General features: G+C 36.1%; 1 protein-coding gene across 7 annotated transcripts in view; it reads left to right on the top strand.

The window, feature by feature from the left end:
- The window catches only part of CBLB (Cbl proto-oncogene B), a 221128-nt gene that overhangs the window by 23035 nt on the left and 170609 nt on the right, over positions 1–27484 (top strand). For 6 of the 7 annotated variants that reach the window (XM_042955715.1, XM_042955716.1, XM_042955717.1 and 3 more), the window contains one exon: positions 1925–2175. In XM_042955715.1, coding sequence (XP_042811649.1) covers positions 1925–2175 — 251 coding nt within the window. Of the gene's footprint in view, positions 1–1924; positions 2176–7309; positions 9089–27484 lie in introns of those variants that run through there. The other variant, XM_042955720.1, reaches the window with a different exon arrangement.

Here is a 27484-nt window from a genome sequence, read left to right as displayed (position 1 = left end):
CAGTCGTTAGGACAGAATGAGCCTCTCTGATTATATCAAAGTGTCACAAAGTAAAAGGAGGGTAAAAAGCTTTATCAGCCCCTTTAACTATACTTTTCTAATGATTTGGCATTATTTAATATGCCAAATGGTCTTGGGTACCATTGGACATGTTTAAATTACCAAACTGGAATTGGATCTTCTTGCTCCTATGCTGTGTGCTGCTTGATGGGCACTTGAAGTATTCCTGAATCCATTTTTTGTTGTTGTTGTTGTTGTTGCATTAGCTGACAATATTTTAACTAGTCCTGGAAATAACTGTGCATCTCACATACCTTCTACTAAAGCCACACTAAATGTATTTTCCAACTCAAATTCCCATCAGCCAGATTTGAAAAATACCTACAGCCACTTCAGTGCCACCCAACAGGAGGTTAAGTGTGATGAAAGGGAAGTCATACTGGAAAAAGAAATCATAACCAATTGTGTGTTTTTTTATTTTATTTATTTATTTATTTATTTATTTATTTATTTATTTATTTATTTATATTTAGAGAGATTGAGAGCATGAGGTGGGGGAAGGGGGCGGGGGGAGAAGCAGAGAAAGGGGGAAAAGAGAATCCCAAGCAGGTTCCAGTCAACCTGAGCCAAAATCAAGCTGTCAGAGGCATAACTGATTGAGCCACCCGGGTGCCCCTTAACCTTGTGTTTAAAATCTCTTGCTCTTGGGGCACCTGGGTTGCTCAGTCTGTTGAGGGACTGACTTCAGCTCAGGTCATGATCTCATGGTTCGTGGGTTCAAGCCATGCATCAGGCTCTGTGCTGAGGGGCTCAGAGCCTGGAGTCTGCTTTGAATTCTGTGGTTCCCCCTATCTCTGCCCCTCCCCCGCTCACACTTTTTCTCTCTCTCAAAAATAAAAAATAAAATAAAATATCTTGCTCTTGAAAGTGTTACAAAAATATGTGATGAAAGCCTTAGAAGAGGGCTAGCTATTTGAGGGACCATCAAGTTTATGCTTCACTGGCTTCTCAGTAAAGCTGCCTTTGCTTTGTACACTTTGCTTTTTGTGAGATTGTGCACCTTTACATTATGTGTGCTCTTGGGCAGTATCCAATGAATTCATTTACAAATTATTTAATTGGGTGGTTCCTTATGCCCTGGTTTGAGGGATAGGAGGAATAAGATGAGTTAACTAACTTTTGACTAAATTGCATGAACATGTAGAATTGAATATAGTAGTTGAGCTGCTACTTTTTCATCCTAGCAGAAGGTTCTGCAGGCAGCTCCAAATGCCCCAGTGGTTGGGTGACACCCGATGTAATGACTGAATCTTTATGGAACGCATGTCTACAGGCACGGGATATAATATGGGGAGGTGGAAAAGACTCGCTCTGACCTGATACCCATTTACTACTTAATAACTCAGTTATTAAAATAGCACTTCTTTGTTTTATTCTCCTCAGGGTTCAGGAACAATATGCCAAAACATTAATTAAAATCTATGAAAGAGCTTTAGCTGGGAGTTCAGTGTAGTAAAATGATATCTAAATGTGAGGCGACGTTGGTTGCCAGCAGAAGACGCCCATTTCCTAATTTTTATTTAAACAAAGAGACTATAAGTGGTATACAATAATTAGCACATTGGAGTTCTGTGAAGCCATGAACAATGGGATACTGTAGAAGAGAGAAAGAAAACTTAAGAGGTGGAAAGTAAAGGTGTGACATAGTAAGCATGAATGGGAGGAGAAGAAAATTGGATTTAATTATATCAAGACAGATGCAAATATTTACCAATTCTTTGTAGCTTGGAGATAGTAATTTTAAGATCAAAATTTATATTATGGAAAATGAAGAAATAGTACAGTTTGATGAATTTCATAACTTTTCTATGAAACAAGTTATTGTGATTCATATGAAAGTATTTTATTTTTGTCTCTTTTTTAGGTCAGATTGTGCCAAAATCCCAAACTTCAGTTGAAAAATAGCCCACCATACATACTTGATATTTTACCTGATACATATCAACATTTGCGACTTATATTGAGTAAATATGATGACAACCAAAAACTTGCCCAACTCAGTGAGAATGAGTATTTTAAAATCTACATTGACAGTTTAATGAAAAAGTCAAAACGGGCAATAAGACTCTTTAAAGAAGGCAAGGAGAGGATGTACGAAGAGCAGTCACAGGACAGGTAAGAATATTTCAGATTTATTTATTTATTTTAGTGATAAGGTCATATTTCTGTTACTTTTTGCATCATAGTATAATTGTCAGCTTTTTTGTTTTTTGGAAGAAATACTGCATTTGTGTTTTGCTTTTCACATTATTTAAACCTTGTAGTTTTACTTAAATTTCTTGATAATTACTAATTCATGAGATGCCGTTCTTTTTTAAAATAGACCTTAGTTTTTAGGACCGTTTTAGGTTTACAGAAAAATTACTCCCAAGTACATAGTTCCCATCTACCTCTCCCTGCCAACATGCTTTTCTCCCATTTTTACTGTCTTGCATAGTGTGGTACATTGATGAACCAATAGTGATATAGTAGTATTTACTAAAGGTCATAGTTTATATTCGGATTCACTCTTTGGGTTGCACAGTTCTGTGGGTTTTGACAAATACATGTCATGTATCTGCCATTTCATTATCATGTAATGATGTACCTCAGTTTGTTTATCCATTCATCTATTGAAGTATATCAGGGTTGCTTCTAGCTTTTGGCAATTATGTATAAAGCTGCTGTAAGGATTCATATGCAGGTTTTTATGTGGACGTAAGCTTTCAGTTCATTTGAGTAACTACCTAGGAGCATGAGTGCTGGGTCTTAGGGTAAGCCTATGTTTAGCTTTGTAAGAACCTCCCATACTGTCTTCCAAAGTGGCTGTGCCATTTTGCATTCCCACCAGTGATGAATGAGAATTCCTGTTGCTCCCATCTACCGTATTTGGTACTGGAGGCGCTGCCTTGACTGGATATGTATATGTGATAGACGTGGGTGGGAGATATAGCTTGAGTCTCGGTGTTTGACTGTTAAGTGAGAAACTGAACAGGGGTGGCGAAGACTGAAGGGACATCAACTGAATCCTCACTTTACAGCCAGGATTCCAGACTTAGAGGCTCCCCTTTGAAGTTTGTTTGGCTATTTCAATGTTAAATTTTATGGTCTATCTTAAATCAATTGACGAAAGTTAGTTTTCCATTTCTGGGATATTTTAAATATATCTAGAATATTCACTGATAGTAATAGTATATTTAGATTTCCAAATTTGAAAACAAATATTAAAATATATATGACTTTAATGTGGTTAAGTTGAATTTTTGTTTAAGACACTTAACTTCTCTGTATTTTAGTTTCCTTCCGTATAGGGAAACCTCCAAGAAACCTCTAATGTTTCTTTCAGGTCAGAAAAACTAGCCTCATTCAGTCTGATAAAACATAGGGTTGTATAATAGCAGGTTCACTTATCTAGTTGTGTAGACTCTGAACTTGTCTGTAAATACTGGCCAAACAAATACCCGGAGTGAGTAAAACCATCAAAATCAAACACAGAAAAACCATCTGCCAAAATGTAAAATGGCATAAATGTTTACTTATTTATAATTTGCTCTCTAAATTGGTGATGAACCTAACATAATCATAAGTGTTAACCAATTGTAACTATAGGCTCATTATGTAATATACTTGGATCACAGTTTACACGTTTTGAGGATGGTGAATCTTTCAGTTGCCTTTTAGTTTTAAAGCTCTAAGACTCTCTCCTGGACTGCCAAGCAGAGTGTGAATCACCACATGGTATCATAAATAAAGTAGGGAAATATAGTAGTGATGGTTTCTTCCAGAGAATGTCCAGTTATAGGGAACAACAAACCTTTCAAGAATGACCAGTTATAGGGAAGCCAGCTGTTTATGTTTAAAACTGTATTTTTACTTTGTAGTTCTACAAGTGATCTAATAAAATCAAGTTGTTTTATAATTGTCTTTATACTTCTTATTCACATTTAGTAGCCCTGAAATTCTTCATGAGTCAGCAAAGAAATCCATTTAATTTCACGTTTTTAGGATATCGGTCCAGTGAGAGGGCATGTAATTTCTCAGTTTAGGAATTTGAGTGGATACAGTGTTTTCATTGGATATAGTCATATAAGATGTGGTGAACTTGTACCCCACTTTTATAACTTCTTTAGAAACTTGAAACATTTCCTGACCCAGTAGATGTCTTTATAATTACCATTTCATTTATAAACTTTGATATTTTGGACTTTTATGTGGGAGCATATCATGGGAGAATCTCTGTAAAATGTTGGTTGCTTGTGTGTAGATTTCCACAGATGATGACAGGTTGTATATTGCTGATTGATCAGGTCGAGGAGACTCTAAATTCTGTGTTTTAAGTGTCCAAGTAAATTTTGTCACTCTGCTAAATTCAACCCTAAGAGAGAGCTTATTAGTTTCTATGCTGGTATAGCGTGTTCCTAAATGAATTTTTCTGTCATCTGTGTTCCATTTGCTGATGGTGTTCTTTGACCACTGTTTTTATGCAGAACTTACATTTGATACATGTTTAATCAAAATTCATACTAATGTACCACTCTTGGTACACCATAGTAAGAACATAGGTTTTGATCTATGTTTCTTTTGGTAGTTACATATTTTTACACATTCATTTTTAGGTTGCCTTAGTATTTTAAATGCAAGCTGAGGCTAAAGTGTGCCATTGTATATGGAGCTGTGAGACATTTTGCTCTATAGAAAACAAAAGAAATTTCTTAGAATGTTCTTATGGTCGTTAGGCAACAAAGTATTCTATTTGGTGGAATGACTCTTATCTAACATGGATGACACAGTGATTCCTGGGTATATTATACATTCTCTGAACAGTTTTTGCTTCTGCAAATAATGTCAGTAGGGATATTGGTATTATTAAGCTAAAACTGAAGGAGGTAGTAATAGGAGACATAGTGATTTGGAGCCCACTGACTATACCAGCATTGCCACCAGCAAATTACGTACTTTGTTGAGAAAAAGAGTGCTGGATGAGTTCATGAATCCAAAAGTTTGTTTTCATGTTCCTGCTGTGTCAAAAAGAAACTTCTTTGTGGATTTGTTTTAAACGTAAGGGCAAATGGGAAAATTTCAGGTGTCTATTTTGATTAAGCTCGGTTTTAATTAATTGCTGAAATATGAGTAGCCTGAATTTTTAAAGCAGTTTCATATAATTGTGACAAATATAGTAAATAGGAAAATAAGTATAGCAAATGGCATGCAGTGTATTTTTTGTCTCTAGGTGAGAAGCAGAAAGTTTATTTGCTAGTGAAATAGATACTGTGGGTGTAGGGCAAACCTCTCACTTGGAGAACGGGGTGGGATGACGATTTCTGGTTAGAGGCATGCTGCATGCCTTGCTTGACTTTCATGGCAAACCTCTTTTCTAGCATCACTTCTCCCAAGTTTGTTTCTTTGTTTTTTTGTTTTTTTTTTTTTCTGACAAATGGTTGAACCTCACACTGAGCTAGTGCAACTCCAGCTGAATGTCTAAACCATTCGGAGCTGGTGTTTCTTTCTGGGAAGAGTAATTTAGTGATATCAGGCACCCATAAAGTTTTCCTGTGTATATATGGGGTGGGGGTTGGGAATCATGTAGAGAAGGGAGAATTTGTAGTTTCAGGTACAGAGAAGAGGTGAAACTTTATATCACATGGCTTACATTTTTCGTGGCAAAAGTCCGAATGAATGTGAGGCTAACAAATGTAGAATTGCCAGGAGGGGCTTTTCTTCAGTGATATGACTGGTAGTTTCATCAGTTGACCATTTTGATAGTAAAATTTACTCTTTCATGTAAAAAGTTGTGTGTTAATTACCTGCTCAGCAAGGCCTGGTGTTAGACACTGTTTTAGAACACCCAGAGGTGATGGCCTAAGGATACTCAGATTTTCCGTATTTCATAGCTGCTTCAGTGAACCAGAGTGCAACAAACCATTTTCCCCTCCCACACTCTGGTTTACAACCACTGAAACAAAACCAAAAGTCAACTGAGGTGGAAAAAATAGTTGTGTTTGATAACCCATCAGTGAAGAAAATGAAGGCTTTTAAAAAATTCACACCAGAGGATAATACATAGATGTTGTCTTATTATTAATGTCATTTCAGAGCCCCTGGGCTGTTCCTCATGCACATATATTGTCGAAAATCACAGTGTGCATAGCTTGTATAATAATATTCGTTCCAAACCAGATTTTTTTTAAAGTATTTTGACATAGAAAAATTCGTCCTGGAAGATGCTATCCTTTATTTAAAATCCTTCAGGAGTATCAGGCAAAAATCTTCCTCTCCACTGACCATTTGACTGAACAAAGAAAAATGCTATATTAAACTGGCTGTATTAATATAATAAAGTGCCTTTTCCTCTAAAGGACTACTAATCACTATGCTTGCTGTTTATACCTGTGTTGTAATTTATGAGATAGTATACCAAGAACATTTTGGAACTGATATATTAAAGATTCATGGTTAAGTTAAAAATCGAATCAAAAAATACCAGCAACAACAATAACAGGAACAACAAAACACAAAGCTGCAAATAAACCTACTTGGCTTTCTTCATACCACCGTATGCCAGCATTGCTTTGGCCAGATAATAGTGTGTCAGTTGAAGTGTTTAAATTTGTATAAATATAAATGCTGTTGATTGCTTGGTCATGGAAGTAGGCTTGAAGTTCCCCTGGGTTTTCAGTTTAACCATAAAAAGAGATTGACTTGTATGCACAATTGAGGCTCTAGGTAATAGTTTTAATTATTACTAGAACTCACAGGTTTATGGCCTTGTTTAAAATGCCACAGTAAGTTCTACGTTTTCTCATAGGCAGCACTATAAGTTGCGAGAAGGAAATGAGGAAAGAGTGCTTTCAAATGGTCTGTTGTCATTTATGCTCCAAGTGTTCTTTGTAGCGTTGGTTGGTTTTCTGACCTGTGATCTGTGTTGTTTTTAGTCTTTATTTTCTGGATTGTCACAATATTTTTTGGTTCAGACGTTTCAACATCATAAAACAAAGATGTAGTTTGTTTCAAACTAAAGGCTACTACTGTTGCTGTACTAGTCTATTAAATAATTTTTCAGGGCGCCTGGGTGGCTCAGTCGGTTATGTCACCGACTTCAGCTCAGGTCATGATCTCTCTGTCCCTAAGTTTGAGCCCCACATCGGGCTTTGTGCTGGCAGTTCAGAACCTGAAGCCCACTTCTGGAGTCTGTGTCTCCCTTTCTCTCTGCCTCTCCCCCACTCGTACTCTCTCTCTCTCTCTCTCTCTCAAAAAATAAAAAAATAAAAAAAATTAAAAAACCCGCAAAGTTTAAAAAAATAAATAAATAATTTTCCAAATCTAATAGTAGTTTCTAGTAAAAATACTGTCTTTGTTATTATAATAACCATTTTCAGGAGAATTAATCTTAGGGAAGTTATATCTTTCTTATATAAATAACTTGTACAGTGTTGAATGTATTTCCTATATTTTATGAAATATCTCTTGTTTAATGATGCATGAGAGGGAATGGATTATTAGTCTTTTAAGAAATAATCTGACAAAAACAATGATCTAGTCTCTTTCTTTTCTTTGTTTATTAATGGTGAAAAATGCAGAGCTTTTTTACATTTCATGAGGACAAGGGACAGGTTGCAAACAGAAAAATATGATTTCTAAATAAATCAAAATAGATTCCTAATCTTTTTTGAACACAAGTTCTTTAATATAAACGTGTTGAGTTGCCATTCAATTTTTTGCAGTTTGTCTGCATTCTAGATATCTTTTTCCTTTTCGGTGGAAGACTAGAGGAACCAAAAGATTAATTTTTGATATTTTAAAATGATAATATATAAGTAGGATGCAGAGGACAAATAGTGGTCGACTCCTTTGGGTAGCAGTGTCTGCCAGGTAGGAAATGGAATTTTCTTTAGAAAACTTGAACATCTTCCTCAGGCTGACTTATCATAAATGAATAGAAAGTTTATTTAGTCTTGATAAGAATGCTTTCATTCATATTTTAAGCATCTGAGAGTTGTGAATATACTTTTCTAAAGTTTGGAAATGAAGGGGCTTATTAACACACTGTGAAAGGAGAGACCACAAGAAAGTTACTTAGACAAATGTTTTCGAAGTTAAACAAAGGGAGTCTGTTAGAGTGGGCAGGTGAGAGCTTGAAGAATCTTTGACTGTTGAGGACTTTATGACTAACTTCATCTATGATGCTTTTGCTAAGTAGACACAAAGTGATTTTCTTACTGATTTTCATGTAAGTGAAAAGTGAAAGGGGTTTTGCCAGCAATTTCCCCTTTGGGGTACATTTTAAAAATACAAAAGAAGTTATTAAGATGTAATTTAAAACTAAATTCACTATTTTTTAAATTTGTAAATAAGATGTTTATATTTAATCCATTTTATTTACTTTTCCCCCAGCCCTCTGTTAATATTATGCAGCCCCTAACTCCTGATTTATTAGCTTTTAAAAATTTTATTGCAATTTATTTAAATACCTTCCAAGTCAAATTATGTATTATACACATATAATATTTTGATTTTAAAATTGGAGACTTTTCCTCCCTACAGCTTAGAGTTTATTAAATGTTTACAAATTCTTGAGAGCAATAAGCATCGTATTATAAGACAGTAAGCCAACTTACGAGACTCAAAGTGAACTTGACTTTATGGTTGAATACCTTTTATGTTTTTCAGTCTTAAGGCAGCTTATTAAAATTGATGTTTCCCTTTCAGTGAATATCTGGTGACATTCAAATTTGGTAATTAAAATCCAGAAGCACTCAAGAAAGAATGCCTGTTTTTAGTTTCATAATAACAATGCTCCCAACAAAGAAGGTTGATGAATGATGTCTTTCAAGTGGCAGATTTGTTACTTAGTTAAAGACAGCTCCTTTGGCAGTTTCTTAAAAAAACTAAATTGAAGTCTGTTTATAAAACTGACAAGCTGCAGTAATAATCCTATAGCCTGAAGAATGCTTGGAAATCTAGCCCAAGAAGCACCCCCTTTTTTCCCTCAGTGATTTAACAAAGTGGAGTTTCCAGGAATCCAAACATTTTAACATCCAGCACTAATTGGGTAAGTCATAAAATAGTACTCATGTCTGACTGTTTGAAATAAAGTGCTTCAGAAGTATTTGGTTTTCTAAATCCATTTTTAATATTAATCTTTTGTCTCTTTAAGCTCGTTTTTGGAACATGAGTTTTTGTTTGAGTTTGCATTTATAAATCAATTGTTTATAGATGGGCTGATTATAGCAGGATATACAGATGAGGTTATTACAAAAAGTACTCATTTATAGATTCAAAAAATAGAGATTGAGGCTGCTTGGTTTGGTAGAACCGTTGAAAAAAGATAAATTTAGATTTATTGAACTGTATTACTTTGAACATCTGATCTTGTGATCATGTGATCTCTTAATCAAATATATGTGACTGTATTAATTTCCTAGGGTTGCCGTAGGAAAATATTATACACCAAGGGGCCCAAACAGCAGTTTCTATTTAAGTTGACTCTCTTACTGATGGAGCCTAGAAGTCTGAAATCAGGCTGTCAGCAGGGCTGTGCTCCCTTCAACCCTCTAGGGAGGATGCCTCCAGGACTACAGTTTTGGTAGCCCCAGGCATTCCTTGGCTTCCAGCAGCACAATTTTAGTCCCTACCTCTGTCGTCACGTGGTGTTCTCCTCCCTCTGCCTGTGTCTCCATTTCCTTCTTTTGTACATGAACACCAGTCGTGATAGATCAGGGCCTAGCCTGGTGACTCTATTTTAATTATTACATCTACAAAGACCCTGTTTCCGAATAAGGTCACATTCAGGGTAGGGTTGAAGTTAAGATTTCAGTGGATCTTTTTAAGGGACACAATTCAACCCATAATAGTGACCAAATGATGGTAGTATAAAATTTATAGTCAGGAGGAGAAGAAAATGGAAACTCATTCTCATGGCATGAGAAGTCTGAAAAACTTTGCTCTATTGAAGATAATGTCAAAGAAAATTACTTAAACATTTTTGTTTTGAAGGACCTACCTGTAGGTCAATAATTTTTGTAGATTTTTAAAGATTTATAATAAAAAGCATATGAATTAATTTCTTGACTAATTTTTATGCATATATTAAAAGCATGGTGCATTACATTTTCATCTGTATTTTTGTATATGTTGACATAAATGAATTTATAAATACATTGTTAGAACAAACATTCTTTCTGATTTCAATGTATTAAATGCTATCTTTAGAAATTATTTATACTATAAATATGTATATTTAATTAAAGGTTATAATATTAAGAATCATTATCCCTTGATTAAGAATCCCAGTTTTATTCTTTTATTTTGTGATAAAAACTCTGGAGGATCAATTAAAATAGTTTAAATATGATTATGACTTACATCATCATTGTTAAATCTGTTAACAAAGTTTTCTGTATTGTAATTAAAAAGAGAGAGGTGAGAGGTGTGTTCCATGTTGGTGGCATAGGGAATGCTACATTTCACATTCACTTTGTGCCTTTAATATTATGATATAAAGTATTATAAGTATGGATTTCAAGTTAGGATTTTAGGTAATCAATTCAAGAATTTAGTTTAAAAAATAGTAAATAATTTTTTCTAAAAGTGGCATGTCGAATAGCGTAACCCACGGGTCAGCAAACTATATAGAACTAGATAGCAAATATTTTAGATTTTGCCACATGGTCTCTGGCAACTACTCAGCAGTTCCTTTATAGTAGGAAAACATGGCTATGTTCCGACAAAACTTTATGTATAAAAGCATGTGGTAGACTAAAGGCTGTGGGCTATAGTTTGCCAACTCTTGGCTTAATGTATTATTAATCTTATTTTTGGACAGTAAAATTTTGAAAGTGTTTTATCAACATGACTGAGTCTGTAAGTTGCATCAATTAATTTGGCTGAAAGTAACAGTACGTGGGGTGCCTGGGTGGGTCAGTCGGTTGAGCGACCGACTTAAGGTTTGTGGGTTTTTACCGTTTGTGGGTTTGAGCCCCGCGTCAGGCTCTGTGCGAACAGCTCAGAGCCTGGACCCTGCTGATTCTGTGTCTCTCTCTCTCTGCCCCTCCCCCACTCATGCTCTCTGTCTTAGAAATAAATAAACACTAAATTTTTTTTTTAAAAAAGTAACAGTATGTGACCAACAGTGGCTTACAAGTGTAGGGATGTGTATTTCTCAACAGAGACCCAAGCTCTTTCTGGCTTTGTAATCTCCTTTCTTAGTTGGGTTTGTCCTTATTCTAGTCACTTCATGGTTGTAAAATTTCTGCTGTGGCTTTGTCTTTTTTAAGGCTACAAGACAGGAAAGAAGGGCAGGGCAGCACCACACATGTCTGTCCTCTTTTTATCACAGATCAAAAAGCTGCCTGGAAGCTTTCTACCTGATTTGCTCCTTCCAGCAGATTTCTCTGAGGTCTTATTAGGACATAGAATCTCCTCTTGCTACAAAGCTGACTGGTCTTTTGAAAATTTTCAAGTTCAGCCTCCATGTTAGAGGAAGGCAAGAGAGAAAAGGATTGGGAAGGGGTATTCAGTCTACAGTATCTGCCCAAATAAATAAACCCAACATCCATAGACACAACTAACTTGGACATATTTTATGGTGTAACTTGGTAGGATTTATTTCTTTAAACTATGTTGTCAAGAACTAATTTTGAAGTTAATCTGCACTTCATAAATGCTGACAGAAGACATACGGATGTTTGTCGGACCAAAATGACTGTTTATTAGTCATAGTAATAGCAAGAGGCAGAGTATCACTATTTGTGCAGTTCCCTGACTCCCAACTCCTATAGAAGGACATAAAGGACAGGTTACACCTGCCCATCCAATGGGTTGCATTACTGAAGAACCTTGAACTTAAGAAACCTGGGCCTTTTATAATGAGAGGTAAACTGACCTAACTTTTGCCCTGGAAGGAGACACTGGATAGTGTTTTTGTTCCAGAAGGAGACACTATTGCTGTCACCCAAGGCTGTTTGCTATATAAACGTTCCTGAGGGGCGCCTGGGTGGCTCAGTCGGTTGAGCGTCTGACTTCGGCTCAGGTCATGATCTCGCAGTTCGTGAGTTCAAGCCCCACGTCGGGCTCTGTGCTGACAGCTCAGAGCCTGAAGCCTCCTTCGGATTCTGTGTTTCCCTCTCTCTCTGCCCCTCCCCCACTCACACTCTGTCTCTCTCCTTCAAAAATAAATAAACATTAAAAAAAAATTAAAAAATTAAAAAAAAATGTTTCTGAAAGAATAGTCCCAAACAAAGGGTGTCAGTATTTTTGGTCAAAATACATGCAGACAGACATGTGAGAGACCCACGGAGAATTTTCTCCCAGAATACATACATTCATTTCTTTCCTAGAAACCTTAATTGTGTCTTAGGTTATGAAATGTGAATCTCAAGAATAATATATTATGGCAGTATTTCAGATTGTTAGTAAGACCAAAACTTTGGGTTCTACCATGTGTAATAAGTTATGTATATGTGAAATATCAAATATATATTTTAGGGATCTCATATATATGAAATAATTGTGACATCCAGAACAATACTGAAAACTTTTTAGAGTAAACTCTTTCTCTTCTTATTAACTTTATGGGAAAAAAAAATATTTAAAAATAAAACGAGGAACAAATATACTAAGATAGCTTCATCTCAAACTGGTTATCCTTTAAAAAAGAAAACAATTTTTTCTTTTTTCATTGAGTAATACCTCTTTTAGACTTTGACTACTGTAAACTTAGGTTTAGACACAAATAGCCAAAAGCAAATACTTTGTTTCAGTGGTAAGGACCATTGAAATTATGTTTTATAAGAAAAAAGTTATTTTTGTCACCAATGACTATACCTCAGAGGCAAGTAGTTAGTATTCCAGTTCCATTTTCTATCTAGAGAAGCTTAATTGATTGCAGGTTACAGGACTTGACAAGAATTGTATATATTTACGTGTGGTATATTTCTAAATGATGTCTCATTACCAAGTTGGCATGTGTGAGCCTGCAGCTGTTGGCATCTGAAGGGTATCAGCATTGTGAGCCTTTTCGCCTTTGTTTCAGGAGGACTTATTTGAACAATTAGCACATTTTATGCTTGTGAAAATGAGGTGTTTTCTCATCCTCCTTAAACCAGTGTGAATATTGTATGTATTGTATGTCAAATGGTCAGTCAGTGCAAATTTTTTTTTTAAATAAGACAGCTTATATTTGCTAGTTAAATTCAGGACTGTTTATTTAAAGCTTCATTTAAAGTTCATTTCACATGCCTTTGTGTATGTGTGTGTGTGTGTGTGTGTGTGTGTGAGAGAGAGAGAGAGAGAGAGAGAGAGAGAGAGAGAGAGACAAAGACAGAGACAGAAATTCTGCTTGTGACTTTTTAAGCTTTTAATTTTCTAGGTGAGCAAAGTGTTTTTTTCCCCTTTAAGGAAATTGGAAAGTTTACCTAAATTTTTTTTATGAAAATTTTTTCTGAAAATAAATTGGTAGCTCTTTTTACAGATGCTTCAAACACTTCAGTTATGTTTTTATAAAGTGACTGAAGTCTTGAAGTTAGTAATTTATCACAGTGCATTTTTCCACTTTATCAGTATTTGGTAAAATTACAGCATGTGGGCCAAATCCAGCCTCTTTTTCTTTCTGTAAATAAGATTTCAGTGGCACATGGACATACCCATTCTGTGGCTACAGTGGCACAAGTGAGTAGCTGCCACAGAAACTCTATGGCCCACAAAGCTAAAAATATGTACTATCTGGGCCTTAACTGAAAAAGTTTACCAGCCCCTGCAGGATTGATATAATCACCAATGGCAGTCTTAGAAACATGGCATTTTTTAAACAGAAACATTTTCTTTGCTTTTTCTTTTCTCCCCTATTTCTGCCTAATGCTATACGAATTGCTGGCCATTGGCATCCTCTAAAGACATTAAAATATTAATGGCAGGCCATCTGTGACTGAAAGCTAAAGTTCTTAGAGACCCCCACTTCCTGTCTTGTGTCAGTATTCTGATGTATATAATTTTAAAGTGCATAAAATTTAAACTTTTTGTGTTTTTTTTTTTTTAACACAAGATATGTCACTAACGTGTTTGGCAGTCATCTTATCTAGTGGTTTCCCTACAGAGTCCACAGACCAGGTGATGTGTTCTCATCTTCTAGAATGATAAAGTGCAGGTCCTTGACTTTGTATATTACCTCTGCCCTTACCAGCTGGGATCTGAGTATCTACATTTTTAAAAGTGCCCTACCTGTTTCTGATGTCGTGCTTGTTCTCAGAGTTCCCCTGAGTGAAATCATCTCACCTTCAGTGTGCAGTTACCAGAGACTACTGAGAGGGCAGGGCTGGACAAGGATCCTGGGTCTGACAGATCTTTCACTTTTACTACACATTTTTATCACCACTGCAGGACTCCACTCCCAGTTGTACGTCATTTTAAAGGATCCCCAGGAAAGATAAGTATCAGTAAGGTCTTTGAAAGAATTTTGTTCGAAAAGAAAAGAAGGATTGAAATTATCATTTTATATTCTTTTCAGATTGGCTGAATCACCACCCTGAGAATTTGCGGTGGCATGCTAGCCTGGTATCTTGCCATTTTCCTTTCATCCCCCGTTTATGCAAAGTCTTTCTTATTATTAATATAGCTAAGACCCTTCGCCCCCACCCTCATCAGGTTTTCCTGAAGATACTTGCTGAAGTATCTCTTTTCCCATGGACTGTGGCATTTATCAAGGCCTTTCTTATGGTACTTAACTATATATTGTCAAATGTTGCTATCTTTTGAAAATGGTGAGAAGACAGATCGTTTTATTTATTTTTTTATTTTATTAAAAAAATTAATGTTTATTTACTTTTGAGAGAGGGAGAGACAGAACAAGTGGGGGGGGGCAGAGAGAGAGGGAGAGAGAATCCCAAGCAGGCTTCACACCATCAGCACAGAGCCTGGTGCGGGGCTCAAACTCATGAACCGGGAGACCATGACCTGAGCCGAAATCAAGAGTTGGATGCCTTAACCAACTGAGCCACCTAGGCGCCCCAAGACAGATCATTTTAAATATCCCATTACATATTCTTTAAGGCAAAACTAATTTCTTCTATGTTATCTTTCACAGTATCCAGACATTGCATTGTTGGTAAATACTCATAAAAATTGTATTATTTTAGGGTGCCTGGATGGCCTGGTCATTTAAGCTTCCAGCTCTTGATTTTGGCCCAGGTCATGATCTCATGGTTTGTGAGTTTGAGCCCTGCGTCGGGCTCTGTGGTGATAGTGTATAGCCTGCTTGGGATTCTCTGTCTTTCTCTCTCTCTCTCTCTCAAAAATAAATAAATATTAAAATATATATATATATATATATATATATATATATATATATACGTGTATATATACATACACATATATATATATATATACACGTATATATATATATATGTATATGTATATATATATATAATTTCTCCAGAACTACTGTAAGATTATTTGAAAATTCTGCTTTATTCCTTGATTATGAGCTACTAGGTCATAGAAACAGGAGAAAGTGAAAATGTTACACTGGAAAGTGTCTGATGAAGTGTCTGGAGGCTTAGCTTTTAGAATTTGTAGATGAGCTCTGAATATCACCTTCAGATTTGGCAATGAGCGCCATTGATTTTAGAAGGCAAACATGTCCATGCGCATAGTCACACCCATTATTACTTATTATAGATTATTTATATCTTAGAACAATTTTTTAATTCTGTGTGTACACAAAATGCCTTAATGGAACGGTATTCTTGGATAAAGTTAGTGAAGTTACTGAGATTGGGAAGCACTTCTTTAATGGAGTGACCTTGTAGCCCCCCCTTAGCACCTGTAAGATAAAGCCCTGAAACACAGCTTCACCATTCTGCATGTTCCCACAACCTACACATGGCAACGAGCATATTTCATGGCTTTCCTATTGGCTTATTCGTGCTCCATCTGAGCTCTTATGGGTGTTTTCACTTCCTCTTATTCTGATTTTAACATTTCTTCAAAGACTGTTTTTGTTTCTGTGCTGTTGTATATATGACTCTGAATACACAGGACTTTTTAGCAACTGGGGAATCCTCCATGCTTTCGACATGAATAGTCCAGTTTCGTTTGTTATATATTTTGCCAGAAGTGCTTCATCCTCTTTATAGCTTATTGCGCAGCAGACGGTAGTTACGTCTTCAGAGTGCATAAGTACATGCTCACGGATTTAAAAAGTCTTGTTAATGGTAATCATTCTTATGGATGGAATTCTCTAATACAGAGAAGGATTTTCAAACTTGAAAATTAGTTTTCAGATTTTAGCTAAAATTTTCCTGTATTTATGTATTTATTTAAGTGCCATCTCTTTTTCTTTCCTTTTAAAAGGTGAGTTTGGATGGTTGGATCTGGTATTCTTGCCGTATATACAGTTTTTTTTCTTTTTTTTCTTTTGCATGGGCATACTGGCTCTGAAGGACACCTGAGACATTCTGAACATGTAGACAGGGCTTTTAAAGCAGGGAATTGCTGTTCTCTTACATCAACCATGCAGACTCAAAAGCAGACTTTAAAGGAAAACAGAGGCATGTGTGTTCTCACTGTGTGTTATTGTTGCGCCCCCTCACATAGCTGTTAGGATTTGTCAGCGGTTTGTTTTGACTCACTATACCAAAGTGGGGGTGGTTTTGTGTGTTTTTGTAAGTTATCTAGTGTGGGATGTCAGTAATCTCAACTTTACCATTTTGATTGGCTATGATCCATCCATTTCTTAGGCAATATTTTAGTCCTGAAACTTGCCCTAAAAATATTTGCCAAATAGTTTTTCCCTTTCTATAACAGAACCTGATTCTTAAGATATATACGTTGTTTGTTTCACATTGCTTCGGTGATATGTTCATGGTATTTCCCCAGACTAATTTGGGAACCTCCTTGAGTTGTCCTTTTCAATTTATCCTGATAGTTCTTCTTACATGATAGAATTTAATTTTATTCATTATGTTGAGACTGGGAACACTCCTAAATCCACATTTCATTTCCTGGGAGGTAGTTTTAGACACAGATAATCACAACAGATTGTTTTGATCAGGGATGAGGAAGTCCCTGTCTAAAAGAGAGGATGAGGCTCCTGAAACTGATTTGAATGGGTCTTCTGATTTCAGGAACCATATATAAAGAGAAGGTGGTCTAGGCAGAGATCGATGTCTTTGCCCTTTTACTGTTTTCTGAGAGAAGTGGCACTCCAGGGAGTAATGTAGCATGATGGGCCTGTACATCTTTTGCATGACTTTAAGGTTGGGGAGTAAAGCCTTAAGATGAGAAGCAAAAGACAAAGTGTTTTCCTTTAGTCACCCTGGTTAACCATTACATTCAGAGAACAGTGTAAATGTGTTGTGTCCCTGGTAACTTTCTATTATGTAACTGCTCTTTATTTTCTCTACTATATATGTGGCATTATTCCAGCAGCAAGTTAAAATTTTCCTTGTATGCATTCATTGTAAACTGTCATTTCTGTGAGATTAAAATAACTAGAATAATTTTAGCATTTTCAGAACTTGACATTTAAGAGAGAGACAGATGGCAAGTAAACAAGGTGAGAGCAGGACTTTATTTGCTGTATTACAATCTCAAACTACTGTAAAGAATTTTAATTAGATGTTATTTTAGGAAGTTTCCAATTCACTGCAGGTCACTGAAGCTTGGACTGAAGCAGAATGTACACCAAGTGTTTTAACATATCAGTAGTCTACTGCATGTGGTTGAAAGTTCATCTGGAACTAGTAGGTTATGTTTTTAAGAGTATAAAAATTTCCTGGGTCCCAGTGTGCCTTAGAGCAAAACTATTTTTCTTCCTAATTCTAATAATACTATTTTAAACTTCTGGTTGGAGTTTAGGATCAAGTTTGTTTTGTTTTAAAGATTGAAAATTTTCTTCTGATATCTTTCACTTTTAGTAAGCTCATTTTCATTTTTCTTCATGGTGATTATTTTTAATTTCCCACAGCGCTACCAGAGGTTTTCTCCACCATGAGATAGTAGTTGTTACACGTATTTCAGAGTTCTGTTCTTCAGTTTTCAAAAAGAATTTCTGTGAAATAGGACTTCACAGTTTGTTTTTTGTTTTTTGCTTTTTTTTCAGATAGAAGCTGGTTTTAGAACTAAGCACAGTATAGGAAAATAATTTCACATGTGAAGACTTCTCAGGTTATTCTTTATTAATTATGTATTTTTTCATCTATACAAATCATATGAAGATCTTGAAAAAACAGTTGCTTCTTTCTTACCAGTACAATAAAAATATAAAGCCTTAAAATATGACTGGTGTTATAGTTTACGGAGGTTAGTAAGTGATAGGCAAAGGGCAGACTGGTCTTGAGTTGCAAAGTGTTACATAGTTTGTGCAATTTACCAGTTCTAGGGATTGCATGTATTCCTGGTCTAATTGGGCGAGCAAGAAAATTTAACAATGAAAGGTTTAATGGCTGATTTTTCTTTCCCCTCCAGATGACAGCATTTCTGAAGAATAGAGTCATGATATGGTAATAGTAAAGTTAAAATTGAAAAGCCACTTTCTTTAAATGTTATAAACTTAGACAGGATAACATTAGAATTTTGAGAAAGACCTGTAGACACTATGTGTTCTGTTTTTGTTTTGTTTTGTTTTGTTTTGTTTTAACTAATCCTTTTAGTTTCTTTCTCATTTTGGGTTTGTTATCAGTTTACATAGTGAATTTTGTGCTAAAATTAGTTGTAAATACAACATGATATCAATGTTATGTAGTCCTGTCCCCTCTTTAGTTAGTTTTAGAAATCTTTGGGGTTCTATTCAATTGCTAGAAATATATTTGTGTTTCCTTTAGCTTTTTTGTTTCTTTAGGTGGCACTTAGCATTGTTTTGTTGGAACAATACCACCCACTGTATACAACTGTGTAAGAAGTAGTTTCTTGGATTCTGAGTGAAAGCCCTAAAAAATTACCATTAGGAAGTCTGTTATACCATTGTATGTTACAGAATTTATAGAATTATTTCTTCAGATGATGTCAATATGATAAAAGCAGTGCACAATTATGACATTCTTATTTGGGCTAGATCTTCCCTATGTAATCTTTTATTATCAGAGTTACCCTAGTCCTTAATAATTTGTTGTCAAATTACTGAGCTCATTTATGTATTGAGAGAGAGAGAGAGAGAGAGAGAGAACGAACGTGGGCAGGGGAGAGCAGAGAGAGAGAGGGAGAACGAATCCCAAGCAGGCTCCATGCCATCAGTGCAGAGCCTGACGCAGGGCTCAATCCCATGAACCGTGAGATCATAACCTGAACCGAAGCCAAGAGTCAGACTGTCAAGCAACGGAGCAACACAGACGCCACTGAGTTCATTTTAATACACAACTGGGAAATTTTGATTGATACGGTGTTTAAGGAGTTAATTATCTTTTGCAGTAAAAACCAAACAAAAACCCAAAACATCAGTAGAAAACAGGCTCTTTGATGGATAATTTGAGAGAGTTCGTTTATTCTGGACCTGGAAATCTTAAGATCTAGAAAAAGAGTAACTCATGTGTTTTATATAATTATCAAGTACTAATTCCTTTAGAATACTGGCCTTTAGTGATTAACTGTCTCAGGGAAAGTTATTATGTAAAGCTCAGAGTTTTCATTCTAAAATTTATGCAGTTCCAAATGAAAAACAAAAAAGCCTTATCTCAAATTTAGTCATTATTGATGTCACTTGATTTAAAAGAGATGCATACTCAATTTTTGAAATTTCTATGAAAAATAAAATTATTTGAGTTATAAAGAAAATACCTAGGAATGTGAGTGAGTTTTCCCTTTTTTTAAAATCAGAATTAAAATCAGACATTTATGATTATAATACCTCTGGGTACTGAAAACAAATCTTAGCAGCATTTCTTGTTCAGAAAATGAAAGTGATCACAAGCAGAACGAAAATATCCTGATTGTTTGTAAGCCACATGAGTTATAAAAAAGTAAACATTACTAACTTTTATCTTATATTAGGCTCTAAATTTTGTCTTTAGTTTTAACTGGTCATGGAAATTAATAAGCCTAATTGACCCAGAGAAAGGTGTTTGGTCTGCTTTCACTATTCTGCTTGAAGCAGGACTCTGGAATGCTGTCCAGAACCATCATGCCAAATGAGTCGTTTTTATTTGCTAGCCTCAAAATCTATTCTCACCATACAAGACCATATGGTTGGAATGAATGGAAACTGTGATGGCTGGCAGCTTGAGTAATAACACAACAAAAACCACTGTTTATTCATATGAGTGGTTTATCATTTATATTTCTCCATTATCTGCCTGTCCAACCTCATCTCAAGACAATCTCCCTCTGGTCTTTGTTCTAGCCACTCATTTTTCAGTTTTTCAGGCTTTCGGGACCTCCACATCCACAGCTTCCTCTGCCTGAAAACTTTTTCAGCTATTTAACTCTTGCTCATCCTTCAGATCAGAGCTGAAATGTCACTTCCTCAGAAGCTTTCCTTGACCAATCACTCTAAATTGTTCCACACTTTACTTTCTCTGTGGTCCTCTGTTCTCTTCTCTCCAGATCTTGTTTTAATCTATATAATCTTTCTTTTCTTCATTGCTGTCTCCTTAGTGCCTCCTCCAAATCCTACACGTGGTAGGTATGCAGTCACCATGGATGAAAGGAGTGAGGGATGCGTGTACGCCAATCTCAAGCCATGTGGTATTTAAGGAGCTTCATGAAACTTGGCAGGTGGTTTTGAACCTATGTATGGACAGAAGCTGTTGTCGGTTTGTTTTTGTTTTGTTCAGTTTTGTTTCCTTTTTGGGATGGAAGGAGAAATTTAATAGTTATTAAGCCAGAGAAATTTAATTAAGTTGGGCTTGCTAATCTTGCGTGGTCCAGAAATATTTCTTTTAATCAGCTGAGGGTTTTCTTTTCATGTGACATTTTAGAGAGGATGAAAAGGGCCTTGAAACCACATGCATCCCTCTTCTGCCTATTGATCCGTAATTAGAACCAGTGTCTAGAATCTGTGTTAGCAGAGAACTAAATAGCACAGAAACATCAGAATTACAACTGAAGCCACTTTTAACATATTTAATTGTTTGTTGTATTTTGCTGCTTCAAATTAGCATATTTAAAAGTTTTGCTGAGAAACACGAAATTGGCACCTGATGAATCCATGTAATATTTTCCCCTCATGCAAAGTAAAGGAAAATTTCAAAATCCCTATGGCAGAGGTGTCATTGGGTACTTTCCCAGTTCTGACTCTTAAGTTAATGAACATAGTATTATGAATATATTATATACAGGAGTCTGTGATATATATTATCTCTTCCTGGAGCAGGTGAACAGTATTCAGGCATTCCTTACTACCTTTGTAAATGAATTGCCATCCTTTATTTTAATAATTGTATCATGCATGATTACTTTTTTATAAGAATTTTTTAAAAGCTTTTTTATTTTGAGAAGAGAGAGCAGGAGGAGCAAAGAGAGACGGAGAGAGAGAGAATCCTAAGCAGGCTCCGCACTGTCAGTGTGAGCCTGATGCGGGGCTCGAACTCACAAACCGTGAGATTGTGACCTGAGCCGAAGTCGAGTTGGACGCTCAACCTGCTGAGCCACCCAGTCTCCCCTATAACAGTTTTTAAATGATTCCTTATTTCCAGTTCCATAAACCTGAAGCTACTTTGATGAGCTTTTGGGCTCCATCCTACTTTTTTGAACTGTATTCTCTACCTCCGTCCATTACTCAGTATCGCGTACTACAGTAATTCTCTCCATAATATTTTGTTTATTTAGTTCCTTTAATTGGAAATAATTTTAAATTTTACCGTATTACTCTCTTGCTTACTCTTGAATAATTTACACTTCAGCCTCACTTGTCTAGTTTCAATTTCTGGATGGTGCCAAGATATTTTCCACTTGTTGCTTTTTCAAATACTTTTCCCTTCCTAAAAAGCTCTTCCCCTAACTTCACAATTTTAGGATAGAGACAAAGATCTGTGTATATATCACCTCCTTAAATGCGTCTTCTTTGACCACTCCATCTGGTAGGTTGTGCCAATCAGTATTTTGAATGTTTGCTGATACTTTCTTCTTTTCCTCAATTATGTTACCTTTCTTTCAAGTTATAATGGGAGTTCTTATTCTTGGTACATTTTCTCAGTAATTAAGTGTCAGCACTTGAGTTTTTTGAGCTTTTAATATATGTCAAACCACTGTGGTTGGTTGAGTAGAAACCTAGCTCTGTCTTGGTCCTTTGAATGTCTTAGCTCTAGTTGGGTAAAACTCAGTGTCCTCAGTACTCACAGAGGAGGGCCCCTGAGCCCACCTGGGGTTCAGGGAAGATGTCTGGTGGGGAATTACGTGTGAGCTGTTCTCGAGGGCTGAGTAGCAGTTAGGTACAGGCAGGGCAAGTGTTGCATGGAAGACCTTTGAAAGGAGTGGGAAATACCCACCTAGCTCAGGAGTATGTAAATGCATATTGTGTTGGGGTTTTATGGTTTGGGGTACCCAGAAGGGTGGGAATTGGGGGACTTGGGTTTCCTTTTCGGACATTTTCACTTTTGCTATTCTGACTTTTTAAGTATGAGTATGGTTATGTTTCTGATGTGGGGAGGGGAGTATGTTTTGCGGGGAAAAAAGGAAGTTACTCTGATAGTATACCGCACAATTTCATATTTAAATGACACTTTTGCATTTAGGATATTTCGTGAAGTCTAGTGCTACTGATTTGTATGTTTGGTGTCTCACTTGTTTTAAATGGTTTGCCCTGGACCATGTACCACACGCACAATGGGCACTGAAGGAATTGACCAACTTTTGAGAAAAGAGTTTGACCTTTAATCTTGGTAACTTGTCTTCATTGTGCCCTGGTTGAAGTTGTAGTGGACATTGTGTTTCACCTTAGGCTCATGAGATGAACAGATGTGTGTCTTACTTGCATACTCTAAAATGTTTTTGTCTCTGAAGTTCTATAATCAGATATTTTCCTATCTTATAACTTCAACTTTAACATTTCATCTTAAGACTGTAGGTTGTTTTTTTTTTTTAAACAAACTGTTCGTGACAGAAGCGGTTCTTTAAAAGAAAAAAACAATGTAGTTCTCATCTGTGTCTCACAACAAAATCTGATTAATCTTTCAAATTATTATATGACACTTCATAAAATTGATCCTGACTCAAGGTGACCAGCTCTTCCCCTGGCAGAAGAAAAATATTCAGATTCTTGTGTTGCTGACTGAGGGGAAAGTATTAGACATTTAGAGGAAAAGCCTTTAATAGGAAATGTTGCTTCCTTTAGGAAATGAAGTACAAGGATCTAAATGTCTGTCATATAAACATGGGACAACCTTATTAGGCAGTTTTAGACACCTGTTCAGTGGCTTTATTAGAAGACTTTTCCTGTCATGGTTCTCCAGGATTTATAAAGTGGTTATACCACAGACAAGTTGTTCTGATGTTGACAACAGTGCATTATGGTGGAGGGGTAGAAAGCACAGATCCTAACTGTGCGTTATTGCTCTCTTATTTTTTTCTTAACATCTAAAGCAGAATTCCCAAGTGTTCAGGTGAAAATGGAGTCAAGTCAGATGTACCCGATCGCTGGAGTTCTTGGGTTTACAGGTGTGTTAATTACGTATAAAATTAGGTATCTCTTGAAATTAATATAGTCAGTGTTTGAAAACAGCACTTCAAATATTGTTATCAGGACTGCACTGAGTTCAGTTTTCAGTAGTAATAAATTATTTGCCCTTCTTGTAATGGCTTTCGATAGCAAGAATTTCCTCCACAAAGGGACAGTGAATTAGCGATATGAAGAGATGTTTCCAAAATAATAATAATGGATCTTTTAAAAATTGTTTGTGATATGCTAGATGAAGTGATATGGAATTTTACATTCAAGTAAATGCTAATTAACCTTCAAAGGATTTTCTTTTTAGAGTTTGTTCATCGTAAAGACAACTGGGAGAATTGTGAAATGCCACAGGGCTAGGAATTCCTGATATCAGGTCTCATTCCAACAGAAGTAGAGGAGAAGGACAGAAAAATTTGACTTTAGAAGGAAATCTTCCATATCATAAAGATAGCTGCAGTTTTGTGTTTAGGAGTTGATCTTCTGCCTTCACTGTGGAAAAACTATGTAGATAACCAGTATTCGTTACATTGATTTCACCTGTGTGTTCAATGCTAAAGTGTTTATTTTGCCATAAACTACAAAACCAGATTAGAAAAGCAATGTGGATTTCCTGATGTATGTATTTTCATGAGCTTTATAAAAATGGTCTTTAAGATAGTATTTCATCATTATGTTAGAGGATAGTATAGTGTCTCTTTAGCAGTTACTACACAGGGGGATAGAAGGTTAAAAAAATGTTATTTAAATTGTTTTTTACCCTCAGAAAGACTGTAACTTAAAAAATAATTGCAGCAAGTTGTACATGTTAAATTTTCTGGTCTAGAAATGCGGCATAGAATTTCCCTAGAAGCTTCTGTTCCGTTGTGGTTGAAATGTTTTCTCACCTTTTCAGACTACTTCATTACTGCTGATGTAGGTGATACCTTGAGATGTGCCAAGAGAAAGTTGTGTAAAACTTCCTTTGACCTTTTCTATACTGAAGTCTGAGATATCTTAGACCTGCTGATTATTTAAAAAAAATCAAGTAGGTTGTGTTCAGATAAGTAAGTTTATGAAAATACTTCAATTTATATTTCATATATTATCATCTCTCTTGTAAACTTACCACTTAGAGAAAGGTAATATTTTGTCCCAACCTTAAGGGTAATATTGTTTAAACCTATTGATGCCTGCTTGCTTGCTTATTTATTTATTTATTTATTTATTTATTTATTTATTATTCTATGCTAAAAAAAATAAGACTAAAATGCAAAAAATATTCCTTTTGGTGTTTTAAAAAATATTTCGTTTTTCACAAAAATCCTATTTTTATTTTTAAAATGTTTATTTGTTTTTGAGAGAGAGAGAAAGAGAGAGAGGTAATGTGCATGTTCATGCATGACGGGGAGGGTCAGAGAGAGAGGGGTAACTGGGAATCCTAAGCAGACTCCATGCCGTCAACACAGAACCTGATGCAGGACTCGAACTCGTGAACTGTGAAATCATGACCTGAGCCGAAAATAAGAGTCAGACACTGCACCAACTGAGCCCCCCAGGCACCCCACAAAATCCTATCTTTAATGTGTTTTGGCATGTATCTCAATATTTTCTCCTTTAAGGAAAGATCATCTGATTTGTCTTAATTCAATCAGTGAAGCTTCACTTATATCTAATGAGAGTCATTTTGCAGTTTCCGTCGTCATTTCTGCCTCCAAATTCATTTGGCTCCTTTCTTATTATAATGTATTCGTCCATTGTTATAGTTAAGAGTGTTTGGGGGGCTCTCATGGAGCTGATGTAACCCTGTGAGTAAGTTCTGACTCATTGGATGTGAGTAGAAGTGAGGTGTGCAGCTCCTAGATCATCCCTTAAAGGGAGACCACATAAACTCCCACTTCTTTTCATGCTCTCTGCTGGCCAGGATGTGAAGATGGTTATGAGTCATCTTAGGCCACACAGAGGAGCACGATAGCAGGGGAGTGGCAGAACTTCAAGGGAGAAGGAGCCTTGATCATTGACCATCTTGTAGGCTGCCATACGTTTAGATGAGAGGGAAATAAACGTGAACATAAGCCACTATTATTCTGTGTCAGTGTTGCATACAGCCAAAACGAGATGCTAGAATCCACCACTATGCTGACAATATTAACCATTTCTGCTGCAGTTTTTGAGATACAAGTTTCCAATTTGGATAATAGTCATAAGTAAGGGAGAGCCATGTGAAATAAAGCTTTATTAACTGTGCCTTGTTTAGCTAAAAGGGAGCACTGAATTCATGCTAATGAGGCTCTTTAATATTATATTGTTATGGATTATATTATACAGTTATTCTATGTCATACTATTGTGTGACTATCCCTGACTGTTGGATATCATGACGCATCAAGAGTTTAACCAGATATTATCTGTTGATAGTCCAGATTTCCTTTGTTTGTAGTCTTTGTGTCTGCTTTCCTATACTTCCCTTTATCTTTATCCCCCACATCTTTCTCTTCCCCTTCTACCTTTGGCTGGTGTCTGGGGGGAACTCTGGTACAGCTCTGCCTCTCCAGTTCTCCAGAGCTCTGGGACCTTAATAGAGACCAGGTGCCTGACATTATTCCTGAACATGCACACTGGTGAAATTCAGTTACTTGCTTAGGGAGTTTGTGGGCTTATATAATAATGGATGGAAAAATGCCCTGTGCTTTGCAACCTTTTAGACTAAGTAATAACACTTACAAGAAACTGTGCATGTTATAGGAACCAACTTTTGTGTGGGAGATGAGTACTAGGAAAAAAAAAGTTTCATAATGATGAGTGAGAAATTTTCAGAAAGCATTATTTAGTTTTGTCATTTTCAGTCCAAAAGGCAACTTACATCATCACACTGGGATGGGATATAGCTTCACTGAATGATGTGGTTTGTGCCTGAGTTATTTAGTTATGTTTCATTATATTGAAATACTCAGCTTCTGCAGAATCATTGTAAATTATGTGTGAAGCTCTAAGTGGGAAAGTTGAAAGAAGGGCAGTATTATATTACAAGAACAATGCATATGCTCTCTATTTGTGACTGTGCCAAATTCCATCACATTCTGTATGCATAGCTAGAACTGCTTGCAAACACCAGGCATCTTGCATTTAAAGAAAACTAGGGAATGACCACATGTAATCTTCCTTGCCTGTGATTCACCCTCACTTTAAATTTCATTTTATATGTGCATGGAAAATCTGAAGGAACGTTTCCTTCCATATCAGTGTAGAAAACTGTTTAGGACCAGACTGTATTCTGATCCTTGGAGCACTATTGGACTTCTCTTGTTTCACTGGAGCCCACTTGTGGACCATTACTCTTCTGTTTACTTTCAAAAACTTTCCCTGTCAGTACTTCCACAATCTTCTGACTCCTGTAGCAGACACATCTTTATAGATGTCAATATTAGTCTTCAGAGCACACACTAGCATTTGAAGGGAACTTGAGTCTTTTTGCACCCCAGATGTTACCTTCGTTCGAGGCAACTATAATTCTCACCTCATTGACTTCATTATCAGGGGCTCTTACCTTTATTCCACTCAGTCGTGTCTATCCCTAGCCAACTCGTGCCGTCGTTTGGAATCCTTAAGTCCAAAATCTCATTCAGCACACATACTGTCAGTCCTTCCAGCTCTCTTATTTCCTCATACCCATGTAGTCTGCTCTTAAACTTCATTGATATTCTCTGTTATTCCGACTCTGACCTCTTGATTCTCTTTAGGCTTTACTCATTTCCATACCCGGTTTGAATCCCATTAATCATTAGTCAGGGTTCAAACTCTAGCTCTTGTAGTAAATTACCTGAATTCTCTGTGTCTCAATATCTTTACTCATAAGAAAAGTATTATAATACCCATC

This window comes from Panthera leo, chromosome C2 (assembly GCF_018350215.1).
Source record: "Panthera leo isolate Ple1 chromosome C2, P.leo_Ple1_pat1.1, whole genome shotgun sequence".
Classification (NCBI taxonomy): domain Eukaryota; kingdom Metazoa; phylum Chordata; class Mammalia; order Carnivora; family Felidae; genus Panthera; species Panthera leo.
The sequence above is the reverse complement of the archived record's forward strand: the minus strand, read 5'-3'. Positions and strand labels throughout refer to the sequence as shown.